The sequence below is a fragment of the Vanellus vanellus genome (assembly GCF_965231255.1).
Source record: "Vanellus vanellus genome assembly, chromosome: 1".
Classification (NCBI taxonomy): domain Eukaryota; kingdom Metazoa; phylum Chordata; class Aves; order Charadriiformes; family Charadriidae; genus Vanellus; species Vanellus vanellus.
The window spans coordinates 199,304,232-199,319,104 of NC_138905.1; the positions used below are offsets into that span (position 1 = coordinate 199,304,232).

The 14,873-nt window shown below is 39.7% G+C and overlaps 1 protein-coding gene across 1 annotated transcript in view; it reads right to left on the minus strand.

The window, feature by feature from the left end:
* Positions 1–14,873, minus strand: part of PAN3 (poly(A) specific ribonuclease subunit PAN3) — a gene marked incomplete at its 5' end in the record, with an annotated part of 90,252 nt that overhangs the window by 3,558 nt on the left and 71,821 nt on the right. Inside the window, 4 exons of the mRNA XM_082486802.1 lie at positions 2,391–2,529; positions 3,247–3,311; positions 9,190–9,319; positions 10,108–10,247. Of these exons, the coding sequence (XP_082342928.1) occupies positions 2,391–2,529; positions 3,247–3,311; positions 9,190–9,319; positions 10,108–10,247 (474 nt within the window). The remainder of the gene's footprint in view (positions 1–2,390; positions 2,530–3,246; positions 3,312–9,189; positions 9,320–10,107; positions 10,248–14,873) is intronic.

Consider the following 14,873-nt stretch of genomic DNA (forward strand, 5'->3'; position numbering starts at 1 on the left):
CAAATAGGTAATTTGAGGTTAGAGACTAAAGTCTGTTCCACATTTATTTTCGTGTTTTGTTCTGACTTCTCAAATTCAATATTAAAAAATTGTATGTTACACTATGTACTTTAGAGATGTACCACTCAATCCTAATTTGGAACAGAGGAATATCCTACTTCACATGCTGAAGTCCCTTCCAAGACTGTATCTTACATTCTCCTCACTTTGCAAGAAATATTCATCAATGAAGACTTACAATGCAAGACTTCTAGCTCTGTTTTAGTCAATATATTGATATTTCCAAATACTTGACAAATCTTCTTGTTCTAATACAGAAGGTGGGGCAGAGACAAGTGGGATATGACATTATTGAGGCAATCTTTGGAAATACAACCCCAGCAGGATTAAATAAATGTATTATAATGTTGTACTGAATAGCAGAAGAACAATTACATTTGTCCCCGAGATGTTCCACCAGCTGCTGTCCAGAGCAACACAGCGAGTTAGAAATTTTTTCCATTTGTCTTCTATAATAGTGTTCTGAGCATAACCTTAAAAGCTGGAACTCCACAAAGCAGGAAATTTAAATTTGGGAATACCTTCAGAAGGACAACGGCAAGCCAATTAGCCTTTAATTCTTACAAAGTAGGACAAAACCATCAGTGTCTTCCAACATCCATTACAAAATATTATCATTCAAGAAATCAGCGAATTACATTAATTTAGGATATGGAAGATCTGTACTAAGAAAGCCACAGAGCTAACTAAACATCAATATTTATGGCTTTCTGCCTCTCCTCTGTAGAGGCATAAATCAGTATCTCAGCTGAATACCACAGGGGAAAAAAAAAAAAAGTTGTTTTTTTTTTTTTTTTTTAAACAATAGAGTAAATTTCATTCAAAAGGAATGCTTTTGGAGTGTAGCAGGAAAGTGCAAATAACCACTTCTACAAGTGCACACTATAGTTTCAGAAGTGTTTTTTAGAGTGTATTTCCAAAGTAGAGTTCTGTAAACCTTACACTTTTTGTGTGCTGAGCCCACAACCACAGAAGAGAAGAGCCTCTGTTTAAAAAGGTAAGCCATGAACATTTATAGAACAAGGCATTCTTTGACACCATCTCTTACCTGACCTACGAATTCAGGACTGTCCCCCTCTTGCTACAGTACTGTACGGGTCACTGCTTTCAAATCATGATGGCATTTCACTGCCTATTTGAATATCAACATGCTTTCTTTTTGATTTAGCCTCAATCCCTTTAATGTCCTTTTTAAAGTGATTACAGACACCAACCAGAAAGATAAAAAGGAGGTTAAAGAAATGCACAGCAGTGGTCTAATAGGAGATTAAAAGCCCTGACAATTTAGAAAAAGCTTTAACTGTAGGTAAATCAGTTGTTACATGTCAAAAGATCTAAATATTTTCTGGAATAGGAAGTTGGTTATCCTAATCCTAGAAAAGAGGATACTAACCACTGACTCTCTCTCTTTATTGTCAGTGTCTGCATCACCATCCTCTACAGAGTGAGTGGAATGACCAAGCAGCTACCAAAAACCCAAAAAAAGTAGCAGCGTCTTATTCTCCTATGAATTAATGAAGTTTGGCAAAACAATGTAAAGTAAGTTGAAAGCTGATCTGCCAATAAAAGAAATCATCAGCTCACATACTTTTTAATTTATGGAGCAAGTTAAGTATTACAACTACTGAAGATCTTGCGGTCTCTCACATGTATATAAAACATGAGAGCGCTCAGCTAAAATTTTGCTAGTGATGCAGCTCTTGGAAAACTGTAAATAGCTTTGTTAAATCAACCTTGGAAAATGAAGGGCTGGAGAGCCTACGGAAGTTAGCAGCAGTGAACTTAACACTGTAAGCCACAAAAACTTTCCAGCACTATCTTAGACAGTAAGGATTTTGCACAAACTTTTATTGCAGTTCCCCTCCTGATACACCCTCCTGTCTCTTACTCTGGTCAGCAGAGTTTAGGAATGGATCCTCTTGCCTTATGACCATCCTCTGTGATAACTATATCAGCAGAAACCTCCCCCAGTTACAGGGGTCTCATGGATCCTTTATGCTGTGTTGAAAGACCAGAGTAGCATAAAGGGACCAGCATTGCTTATCTACAGTATTCAATGCATTCTAGGATGAAAAGTTAATACTGTATCTCATGCTATATTACCAAATTCCAAATTTTAATATTAATGTGCTAAGTTTATTTAAAATATCCATAAATGTTTGAATATTAGCTTAGTGAATACATTGTTTTCATCCAAAACAGGGGGAAAATATCCATCAGTTAAATCAACAGAATTAACCTGCCAATGACAACTTGCTTTGAAGTGCAATATTATTTTAAAGAAAGTTAACCCAAACAGATTTTAAAAAGCTAACCCAAGTACAGTGTACCTTGTTAAGACATGAGATAATGTGACTGAGGTCAATCCAAGGAGTACCCGCTTCTGTCACCTGATGGAAAAGGTGATCTCGAAAGAGCTTTAGTAAATACCTGTCTCCAGTTTCTGACCACGTTGGGTCCTTCTGAAACCTGGTGTAAAACAAAGCTCATATTAAAGCCCAGATAGTTAAGAAAAAAAAAAAATCAAAAGCCACAGATATATACATGACTCTTCAATCTAAACTGAGCAATCTTACTGCTTTGCTAAGCTACCCGTTATCATTTGCAATTTAGTCTCTACCCCCGCCACAAACAGAATGTAACATATTCAAAGTTTCTCAGCTGAAGTACCCAAAGCTAATGCCTACCAAGGGCCACAGAAAAGTAATGTAAGAAAGCAAGAGTTATCTTCAACAAGTTTAACATGTGTTAGAAACCAGCATCACAAACAACTCCAAGTCTATTCAATAGGATGGAAAACAGATCATGAACACTTCATTTGTATGTAGTAGCTGATGAAAAACAAGCTGAAAATGAACTAGCTTAAAACCAATATCTACACCATCTGCTACAGTTAAAGCAAGTTATGGATCTCCTCAAAAACTTTAGTCACTCACAAGAGACTGCTAAGAAAAAACATATTAAAAAAATGAAGCAACTTTGGCATATCTATTTGTAGCCTTACCTTCTCCTTTATTTAAAATTTTGGTCAAAGTTGCTTATCTTATTTTGTCAAGGCTTCTTAAATACTCATTTCTTCAGGGGCAAATATGGGGAAAATGTTTAGCTTAAATTTATGAGAGAAGAAACCTTGCATTGCAAACTAGGTTTTATATACTCTACACCATGAAAACAAGTATTTCTTACTCTGGCCTCTCATTGATTGTTCCCAATTTTGCTAGAAGCCTAAACAACCTTCCATTTTGCACCTCCTAGAAAACAAGAAAGATTATTAAAGTTTCTGAAGCATAAAATTAAGACACTTATTTGCAAAAAAAATATACAGTAGTAATGCCAATGAAACACTTAGTTACCATGAGTTATTTATTTTAACAAGAGGGCGTAATTTTTTCAGAAAGAGATCGAATGCATCATATTGTGCAGCGGTAGACCAATGGACATTTTAGCACTTCATATTCAAATTATAAGGTGGAAATTGAACAACTAATGAGACTTTGCTGCCCCAGCAGAAACTGGATCAGGCAATCTGTCTCTTTGTGGAAACATAAGTCTAGTCTCTTGCCAGCCTGTACCTACAAGTATGCTAAAATATAGTAAGTTAAACAAGAAGAGTATGTTTATATATATACACACAGTTATCAAGACCTGTATAATACCTTATTTCAGGTAAAGATGAGAAGAAACAATCTACCAGATTTGTTTTTCAGAAATGCATTTAAACATTCAAATTACAATTGATTCCAAATATAATTTTGAAACAAGTTTTTGAAAAAAGCTAGAAGTTGTCTTAAAACAGTATAAATTCTGGATCCATCAATGACATAGATAAAGCAACGAGAATGAGCTCACACAAAAGACAGAACATTATACACGTTTAGAATACGTGCGATTGAAAAATTGATTTCATACGTTTTTTCTCATCACTTCGGATACAGTAACAAGAGTTACAACCTAGCTTACATTACACTATGGATTAATCTTTTCTTTAAGTAAAAGCTGCTCAAAGCTGGCAGGAAAATTATTCTCTCCTGATATTACTCATTCGCCAACGGCCCAGTTCTCCAACATTATTCATGCTAAGCTGCATCTCGTTCCTCGCATGATCATATTGATTTCAAATGAATTCAGTCTGGAGTAGATTACTGTGCACAGCTGGGTAAATAAAGTAGGGCAAGGTGACAATAGCTTGACCTCAGACAACCTATGAGTTGCAAGACTTCTATTAGCAGTCTGAAAACAAGCAGCAAAATGGCTTCTACCACAATTGTAGCTACACTTCGAGACTGACAGGGAAGACTTACCTTGTCCAGCTAGCAGAGGTCTATACAACCTCCAAGTAATTTTTTGGTAAGTGGCCAAATATACAAAAGCCAAAACCCCAGCCTGTCCCAGTGATGGTGGGGGATGGTGAATTGTGTGACAGCAAAGACATGAGGGGTAGTGATAATTTGGTAGCTACAGTAGTGTCTGAGTATGATCAGGTGCGAATTAGGGCTTGTCCCCCCAAGGAAGTGGCAGGACAATTAGCCCAGCTGAAGTGCATCTTTACTAATGCACACAGCATGGGAAATAAACAGGAGGAGCTGGAGGCCATTGTACAGCAAGGAAACTATGATATAGTTGCCATCACAGAACGTGGTGGGAGGACATACACAAGTGGAGTGCTGTAATTGATGGCTACCAAATCTTCAAAAAGGATAGGCAAGGAAGGAGAGGTGGTGGGGTGGCCCTCTATGTTAGGGGCATTTTTGAATGTCTGGAACTTAATAGTGTGGATGACAGTGTTGAGTGCATATGGATAAGAATTAAGGGGAAGGCCAATAAGGCAGACATCATGATGGGAGTTTGTTATAGACCTCCCAATCAGGATGTAGAAGCCGATGAAGTATTCTATAAGCAGCTGGCAGAGGTCTCACGATCATCTGGCCTTATTCTTGTGGGGGACTTCAACTTCCCAGACGTCTGCTGGAAACACTACGCAGCAGAGAGGGAACAGTCATGGAGGTTCCTGGAGTGTGTGTAAGACAACTTCCTAACACAGCTGGTGAAGGAACCAACTAGGGGAAGTGCCCTACTGGACCTACTGTTTATTAACAGAGAAGGTCTTGTGGGGGATGTAAAGGTTGGAGGTCGCCTTGGGCAGAGTGATCACGAAATGATAGAATTTTCAATTCTTGATCAAGTAAGGCGGGGAGCCAGCAGAACTGCCACCTTGGATTTCCAAAGGGCAGACTTTAGCCTGTTTAGGAGCATGGTCGAGAGTGTCCCTTGGGAGGCAGTTTTGAAGAGCAAAGGTACCCAGGAAGGCTGGGCATACTTCAAGCAGGTGCTCTTAAAAGCACAGGAGAAGGCCATCCCCTTGTCTCGAAAAACGAGCAGACAGGGAAGACAACCAGCCTGGCTAAATAGAGAACTTTGGCTGGACCTCAGGAAAGAAAGGAAAGTTTACATTCTCTGGAAAAGGGGGTTGGCAACTTATGAGGACTATCAAGATATAACAAAGCTATGTAGGGGGAAAATGAGAAGGGCCAAAGCTCAATCAGAACTCAGCTTGGCCACTGCAGTTAAAGACAATAAGAAGAGATTCTTTCAGTATATCAACAGAAAAAGGAAGACTAGGGAAAATGTAGGCCCACTGGTGAATGAGACAGGTGCCCTACTGGTGGAAGACACAGAGAAGGCAGAGTTACTGAATGCCTTCTTTTCTTCGGTCTTCACTGCTAAAGCTCTCCCTCATGAATCCCATACTCTGAAGGCAAGGGGGAAGGTCTGGAGAGAGGAAGACTTTCCCTCAGTTGAGGAGGACCGTGTCAGACACCACTTGGCCAAGCTGGACATTCACAAGTCCATGGGCCCTGATGGCATGCATCCGCGAGTGCTGAGAGAGCTGGCGGATGTTATTGCTAGACCACTCTCCATCGTCTTTGAATGGTCATGGAGAACAGGAGAGGTGCCTGAGGACTGGAGGAAGGCCGACATCACTCCAATCTTCAAAAAAGGCAAGAAGGAGGACCCAGGGAACTACAGACCGGTTAGTCTCACCTCTGTCCCTGGGAAGGTAATGGAGCGACTCATTCTGGATGTCATCTCCAAACACGTTGAGGAACAGGAAGTTATTGGAAGTGGTCAACATGGATTTACCAAGGGTAAATCATGCTTGACCAATTTGATAGCTTTCTATGATGTTATAACTGGTTGGCTGGATGAGGGGAGAGTCGTGGATGTCATCTACCTTGACTTTAGCAAGGCTTTTGACACTGTCTCCCATGACATCCTCATTAGGAAGCTGAAGAAGTATGGGCTAGATGAGGTGACAGTGAGGTGGATTGAGAGTTGGCTGCAGGACAGGACTCAGAGGGTTGTGATCAGCGGCACAGAGTCTAGTTGTAGGCCTGTAACCAGTGGTGTCCCCCAGGGGTCAATACTTGGTCCAATTTTGTCTAATATATTCATTAATGACCTGGATGAGGGGACAGAGTGTATCCTCAGCAATTTGCTGATGATACCAAATTGGGTGGGGTGGCTGAAACCCCAGAGGGACACGCTGCCATCCAGCGTGACCTGGACAGGCTGGAGAGCTGGGCAGAGAAGAACCTAATGAGGTTCAACAAAAGCAAGTGCAAGGTCCTGCACCTGAGGAGGAAGAATGCAAAGCACCAGGATAGGTTAGGGGCGGACCGGCTGGGAAGTAGCTCAGAGGACAAGGATCTGGGGGTTGTGGTAGACAGTAAATTATCCATGGCCCAGCAATGTGCCCTTGTTGCCAAAAAGGCCAATGGAATCCTGGGCTGCATAGGGAAGAGTGTGGCCAGTAGGTCGAGGGAGGTCATTCTCCCCCTCTACTCTGAGCTGATGAGGCCACAACTGGAATACTGTGTCCAGTTTTGGGCTCCCCAGTTCAAGAGGGACAGGGAACTGCTGGAGCGAGTCCAGCGAAGGGCAACTAAGATGATTAAGGGCTTGGAGCATCTGCCTTATGAGGAAAGGCTGAGAGAGCTGGGACTCTTTAGCCTGGAGAAGAGAAGGCTGAGGGGAGACCTTATTATGGCGTACAAGTATCTAAAGGGTGGGTTGAAGGAGGATGGTTCCAAGTGACAGAACGAGGGGCAATGGGCACAAGTTAGTACACAGGAAGTTCCGTTCAAATCCACGGAAAAACTTCTTTACGGTGAGGGTGACAGAGCACTGGAACAGGCTGCCCAGGGAGGTTGTGGAGTCCCCTTCTCTGGAGATTTTCAAGACCCGCCTGGATGCAGTCCTGAGTAATGTGCTCTGGGCAATCCTGCTTTAGCAGGGGAGTTGGACTAGATGATTTCTAGAGGTCCCTTCCAACTCTGAAAATTCTGTGATTCTGTGATCTGCGTGAATGCCACTGCCTTGCAGATTCCCAGTCAATGGCAACACAGCTGAGCAACAATATTGGCACTGAGTCTCCAGGTGGCCTCTCTCCAGGCTTAGTAGCCTGTAAGGCAGGGAGCTCTATTACAGAGTGGATTAGAGGACTTGAAAAACTGAGGCTTTGAATGCTGCAATGTATATATATGAGGGGAGTATTAAGGTGAGGAAGAAAAGGGACAGAGTAATGGGGTCACTGCTGTGTGAAACATGAGTGTTGTGGGAGTAACAAAATATTCAAGGCTTCAAAAAAACAAAGTTATTAGCTACATACAAACCACTTCCAGCATCAGAAGCTCCTCAGCTACAGATAGGAGCATACTTAGAGAATATGAGGAAAAATATCATACATGCTGGTCTTGTTCTAATACTCTCCCCTAAGCATCTGCTTTGGGGCAATAATGAAGAGACAGTACCGAGCTAGAGTTAAGGGATACTGTAGCTCTGACATTACTGAGGATGTGATAGTACAAACAAGTTATAGTATGACAGCTAATTAGCAAGTACTATTTATCACTGCCAGGCAAACAGCTATTGCCAAACCAGGGGTCTATGCGAAAACTTGGATTTGTAGTGGCTCTGCTCACATGCCAGTGACAAGCAACTGCTACAAACAACCTGACGGAAAATGCAGACTGCTTAATTCTGATTACAGTACCATCTCTATCTTTGTTCTGGGAAAAGGCCCACCCACCCAGATTTGTGCATGCATATTGGGCCACCTTAACAAGAAATGATCTTAAACATCTTCAGAGCAGGAGTAGTGATTGACTGATAGAGTGAGCACCAGTCATCTAGAGCTCTACATCCAAAGTAAATACCACCTTGCTCTTCTACAGCTCTTTGCTACTGATAGACTTCAATATTTTTCACTAAGGAGGGAAAAACAGTTATCCATCAAGCTAATGGTGGAGAATTTAAGAGAACCAGTCCATCAGAACCCCACCCACTGGTCTACTTCCTCTTAAAAAAATTCTCAATGAGGGCACGTAATGGAAAGGAGTCACAGGACTTGATTAAATCCTTAAAAACTTAATACCCTACCCCACACATCTTCAGCATCATGAAAGCCTTTTGTAACATATCTCAGTCATGTTAGAAAATCCTGTGATCAGTGGCTTCTGATGAGCAGACACCCTTTCTTGTTGAACAAATACACACTAACATGGGACAAAGTACGTATTTCCTTTGTAGCCAGCACTTGATACCTTGACTGATCTTGATAGACTAACCAGACCCACACAGCAAGAGCTGCACACTTCAGGGAAACTGAGGACAGCTGCCTTTACCTCAATGATCTAGCATTCATTTGAAAAGGAAAACATGTGAGATAAGTAAAGGGACACAGGAATCCAAATCTATCAAAGAACTTAAAAGCAACATTTGTTGCTGTATAACCTCTAGCACAAACTACATGATCTAGTGTGTGGTGACATGTGTGGCCTTATTTAGTCAAAATACTACTCTTTAACCATTCTATAAAGAACATCTTTTCCCCAAGACTGCTGGTTGGACAGCAAGATGTTACTTTACTTAAAGCCCAGCTAAGGACATCCTAAAACTAGTGGTTCTTGTAGCTTTTGGACTTTCAGTACCTCGAGCTCAGAGTTCTCAAGTTTAGATGCAGATTACTTACATTGCTAAACAAAAGGATAAAACCAGTAGAAAGCATTCCCTCTTCAGGTACAGCTGTAGGAATACAGGTCTCCCCATAGGAATTACTCAATGATTTACCTTTGCAAGGTCTTCCTCTATAACATCATTTCGCATCTGAGCAGCATCCAACTGAGTATAGAATCGCGCACCAATCATAGGCATGATATCATTTACACTGCGAAGCCTGTTTTGGTCAGTCAGCAAATACCTGCCAAAATAACCCCACCCCCAAAAAGATTACTTAAACACGCTGCAAATACCAGAGAGATCATCCTATTATGATTTTATAACTATTTGACCCTTATGTCTATTTAATACAAAGTTGACAATTGCAGCGTTTCTTAAAAAAAAAAAATAACATAGAAAACATGTCTGTTAACTTACATGTATACATCCAGTAAGTTATTTATACAAGATAGGAGTGTACTTTCATGGAACTGCATAGTTCACCCACTCAACCAGCAAGAACATACTCAAAAAGAGAAGATGCGAAGATTCAGATTGTCATGCAATTGTTTTTCAAATGAGGGAGGGGACAGATTTCTACTTTTCCCTCTTAGGCTGCAAGAGGAGAAAGATTGACTATACTAAAGAACAACACAAAATAATATGCAGCCCAGAAAAATTAGCACTCAACCCCTTGGTCAAAAAGGCAGTGTGCCTATTTCTCAACACCTGAAACTAAGATAAGACTAGCATATTACTGTGGTTGATAACAGGCAGTGAAGCCCAGTATTGAAGACAACTTAAAATGCTTGTTTTCTTTAAACTGCACTTAGTAACAAAAGGACATTGAATTTATTAGATACATCATGAAAATACACATTGTACAAAGAAATTTTAAATTACGTTTAATGATGCATTGACTGTGCAGACAACTCAATGACAGTAGTTATATCTGTCATCTTACTTTCATCTAAAATATCATTTAACATTTTTGTTTGTATGTTTAAAAAAAAAGTAATTTCCTTTAAAAGATTTATGAAGCAAACTTACAAAATCAGATTCTTCAGATCAGAGGAATAGTTGATTGTCACCAGTTCCATTGCTTTCTGCAAATTCTCTCTCTGAATTCCTGATAAAGAATTGCAAGCCAAAGCCAATACAACTTTCCCCAGGGAGATCAGATCTGCTTGCTAACAGGGAAAACACACACAGATAAGATTCTTAGTATAGATAGATTTTACCTATGGTACAAGATGATGTTTAAAAAGAGACAGTTCTTCAATAACCTTAGAAGAATTTGAGCACTAAAATAAGTGCTATTCAAATCATAAGTTCAATATAAATGCCCACGTTACAGTAGTCAAAACGTACAGAGAAAAATTTGTCCTGATTTTCTGTCTTGATACCTAGCAATTTCTAAGTACAATATTTATCTTCGAATGCTTAAAATTTACCTATTTTTAGCTTAAGGATAGTACCAGAGAGAACTCTTGTGTAGCGAGCAGAAGCTCCGCAAAGAGGTTCTCCTAACCATCCACCTGCTCGCTCCTGATGAGTCAAGGAGTTGGTGGCAAACAGAGCAAGTCTTCTTGATACAAGATGCAGAAATACCTGTCAGGGATGGCCAGTGTGGAAAGATGCCTGAAATAACTAGACAGGAACAGGCCTGTATGGCTGACGAATTGAGCATTGTCACACTTTATGAAGAAATCCTTAGTGTTACTAAACATTTTCCTTAAAAGTAGAACATGAACGCTGAATACAAACTGCTTTGCCACAACAGAAAATTCTGCCAATTTCAACAGACAGCCACCAGAAATTACTTTGAAAAGCTATACCAGATTTTAAATGCCACTCCTGAAAACAGGAGCCTAATTTAGTAGCAGACAATGACATTCATAACATGAGCTGCCCGATTCTTTCCATAGAAAGGCTTTCAGCTGCACACAACTTGGCCAAACTTGAAACACCTGCAGCTTTCCATGCTGGATGATTGCTTCAAATTGAATTTAAGGATCAACTAGAGATATAAATTTAGTATTTCCCTGAGGGTTTTTTTTCTGAGAAAATAAGGTATTTTTGCAGAATTAAAAAAGTGAAAGCTACTTATCAAGAATAAGAAATTATCAAAAATGTCTGCTTCGTAGTCTGGAGCAAGGCTATGCCATTTAGCAGAGAACACGGTCATACAAGGAGTATACATCTTCTCTCATTTCTGTAAGAAAGGCTAAAAATTTGGTAGTATTGCAATATTAAAAGTTCTGTTTAGCATTTGGCAGCTTTAGAAAACTGCTGCGATGGTGAACGTGCCACAGCCTTTCACAGCTCTTCCACCCAAAAGCGTAACTACATTTGCTGCCTCTGGCTGCAGTAGCTGAGCAGAGCTTTGGCTGTAGCCACATCTCCCAGGTGTTGAGGGACAGAGGGAGGAAAACATTTCCAGGTCTTCCAATGTCCCTGCTATTTCCATATCAAGTATGATTAAGCAGTGCAATTTAAACATGGATATGCAACATGGTAGAAGGTAGAAAGCATGGTATTCTTCTAGCTAATGAAGAGAGAAACAGGATGTGGAAAACAAGACAGAAATAAGGACAAAGCGGTGGAGAAGGAGATGGGACTGGCATTTGCTAGACTTGATTTCCTAAGAAACCAGGAATTCCTGCGTATCGGCATTCCTTTGTATGTTGGTAAAGAGAAATGAACCAGATCAACAAACCCTCTTTTGGTGGTAACACACTTGCTTCCACTACCAAGTAGTCAATTTGAGCAGCAGCAGACACTGCTATAGTACTAAACAGAGGAATCGTGCGGATGCAGTATCTATACAGAGACATATGTCACCTGGCACAACAGCATTTCTTTTTCCTCTGAAAGACTTAGAAGAAGTATGTATTTGTGTTAACCACAATCTTTCTTCTCTCTGCTGTTCCCTACTTTACACTTAATACCTTCCAACTTTTAGTAATTCATAAGGATGTACCCTATATAAATTCTCTATCATCATGCAACCCTGAGACACCAAAAATATACAACTTCAAGCAAGACCCTATGAAAACAGTCTTCCTTTACGTAGGTGTTTTCATAATACAGATTACATTAGATTTTAAAAATGGTTGAGAAAGTCTTACATTAACATCAGCCAGGAAATTCTAAATTCAGCCTTTTGGGTGTTTAAGCGTTTGACTCACAACTGTAATTTTTCTTTGTTTTGCAAGTTACACCTAACAGAAAAACTGGCAGTGATGATATAACACACCAATGCAGCCTCAAACACACCAATGCAGCCTCAAACACACCAATGCAGCCTCAAACACACCAATGCAGCCTCAAACACACGTTTCAAATTACAGTCAATGCTTAATTTGGTTTAGTTGCAAAAGTGGCTTGGATTCATCCCACTAATTTTAGGAACTTCAAGCGATTCAGTTAAGAGTCTGATCAATTTAAGATATCTTCAATTCTGCAAGACAATTCAGATTTTGAGCGAGCTGAATTGCTCTCTGGATGTGCCTCACTATTCACTGACAGCTGAAACCCTGAAAGAAAATGGTATTACAATGCCCAATGTTTGAAGTTCTACAAGTGCACAAAGACAGGCAGTAATCTTCCTGTGTGACAGGAGAATCAGAGTATCTAGAATTGGAAGGGATCCATAAAGATCAGGATTTATGGAAGTCAGATTCCTATTTTATGAGGGACAAAACTACCATCCACTGTCCAACTCTATCCATGCAGACAGGGTACACAACTTCTCAGAAGCTGGGGTACACCATCCTTTCTGTAAAGAAGCAATCCATATATGCCTATTAAGGCCCTGACCTCCCCTCTGAAAACATCAACAGATTCAGCTCTTCATCCTTCTGGGCAGAGAAAAGTTAAGGGAGGCACACAAGAACTACTAGACCTCCTTGGAGGAAGGACACCAGAAATAAATGCTATATTCCTGTAGTAGCCTTGCTAGTGCAAGGTACAGAACATTAGGTACAATCATTTCCCTGTTTATACTCCATATCATGCTTTGCACATATCTATGGATCATACCAGTTCCTTTTGCCACAGACCTGCCAGAAGACTTTTGCTATGGTAACTATCAACAGTGGCTACTACATCATACTAAGTTGACTCTCAGCTTCAATGGAAGCGCTTTACACCTTTTAAGTACAGGCTGCCCTTTCTTAAAAAATGTGACTTGCATGCAACTCATGACCCTTTAATTAGCAATTCAATTCATAACTGTAACCTGTACCAACCTATCATTTTATCTCCTGAAAGCTTTGCTAGTAAAGCTTTTATCACCATTATCTAGTTCATTGGTATAAATACTGAATAGCATTAGACTAAAAACTAGCCCCTAGGAGATAAACTCAGAAACAGGCCTCTTCATTACCGTCTCCCTGTTATCAAATTAATTTCAAATATGTCAGTGGGCAATTTAAAAGTTAATTGAATAGGTACCCTTTCCCTTCTGCATTATTTTTTTTTTAATATTAAAATGGTATGTGCTACTATGCCAAATGCCCTGGAGATACCTCAGCATTTTATACACTTGGCTTTATCACCCAGACACGTAAGCTAGTCAAATAAATGTAATTTTTGACAAGATCCATTTTCCATTAACTCCTTGAAACTATCATTACTTTTTTGTTTATCCTGTTCCACTGCTTTCCTTGGATCAATATCAGCTCATCCACTCTACAACTCTGTAGATTCACTTATCCTTTTAAGTTCTGGAATTGCAGTTAGAAGTCCCTCCAAGTTTCTAGATATTTTGATTATTTTTTTTTTTTGGAAGTCAACATTAATACTTCAGATGCTTCTTCAGTTAATTTCTTAAAATTTGGGGAGGTGTATGTGGAAGTTATTTTGGTTTGCTAAACTAAAAATGTTTACTTTGAGCAAATGTAACCTTATAGCCCTCATTAAATCAATAAAACTTATGTTTTCACTTAATTTTGTATGGATAAGACTCACCTTCATTATATTCCAAATATAATGAAATACATTCTTTCTACTGTTCCTTACACCACAATTTACAGTTTTCCCATCTGTAGCTTGTAACTGACTGACACAAGAGTTAAGGATTGGGGGCGGGAAGCGATGTGCTAGAATTTATAGAGGTTTGACACCCTGGTTTTAATGCAAGTAGTCATTCATATTTCATTTACTTCTTTTTAGCTTCCCTTACTGTTGCCTTTATTTAACTCTTAAATGATCATACAAATTAATCTTTAACACAGATTGTAAAGAACAATTGCATTCCTTTTACATAGCTCCTCACTGTTCTGGCCAAACTCTTTCCTATCTATATTAACAATGGGAAATAGCCAGAAAGTGACAAATGCTAACAAAAATACCTTCCTCCATTGAAGACAGCAACAAGGAAATGCATATTAGCTGGGCAGTAAACCAAGAGATAACCTACATTTTTAACAGTCACTCTGGAGTCCCAGAGGAATTCAGGAACTGGGTCATGGATCGAGAGGAAAAAGGACAAGCAGCAGCTGTTATTTTTTAATTTTATCTGGCTAGGGCAAATGAAGGTAGAGGATGATAAATGACTCCTGAATTGCAAGGAACGAACTCAGTCCAGAGTCTCTGAAGGAACAAAATGGATAGTGAAAGCCTAGCCCTTCTAGAGGAAGCGACAAAAGGGAAGGCAATACTATATTTTCTAACTCAAATTTAGTCTTCCAAACTATGTAGTTCTTTTCAGGTTTAGCATGATACCTGAGCAATTTGGATACTAACAGCATATAAAACATGCAAAAACATTCCCCCTAAACAAAACTAGGCATTACCAAGCAAGTTAGTTG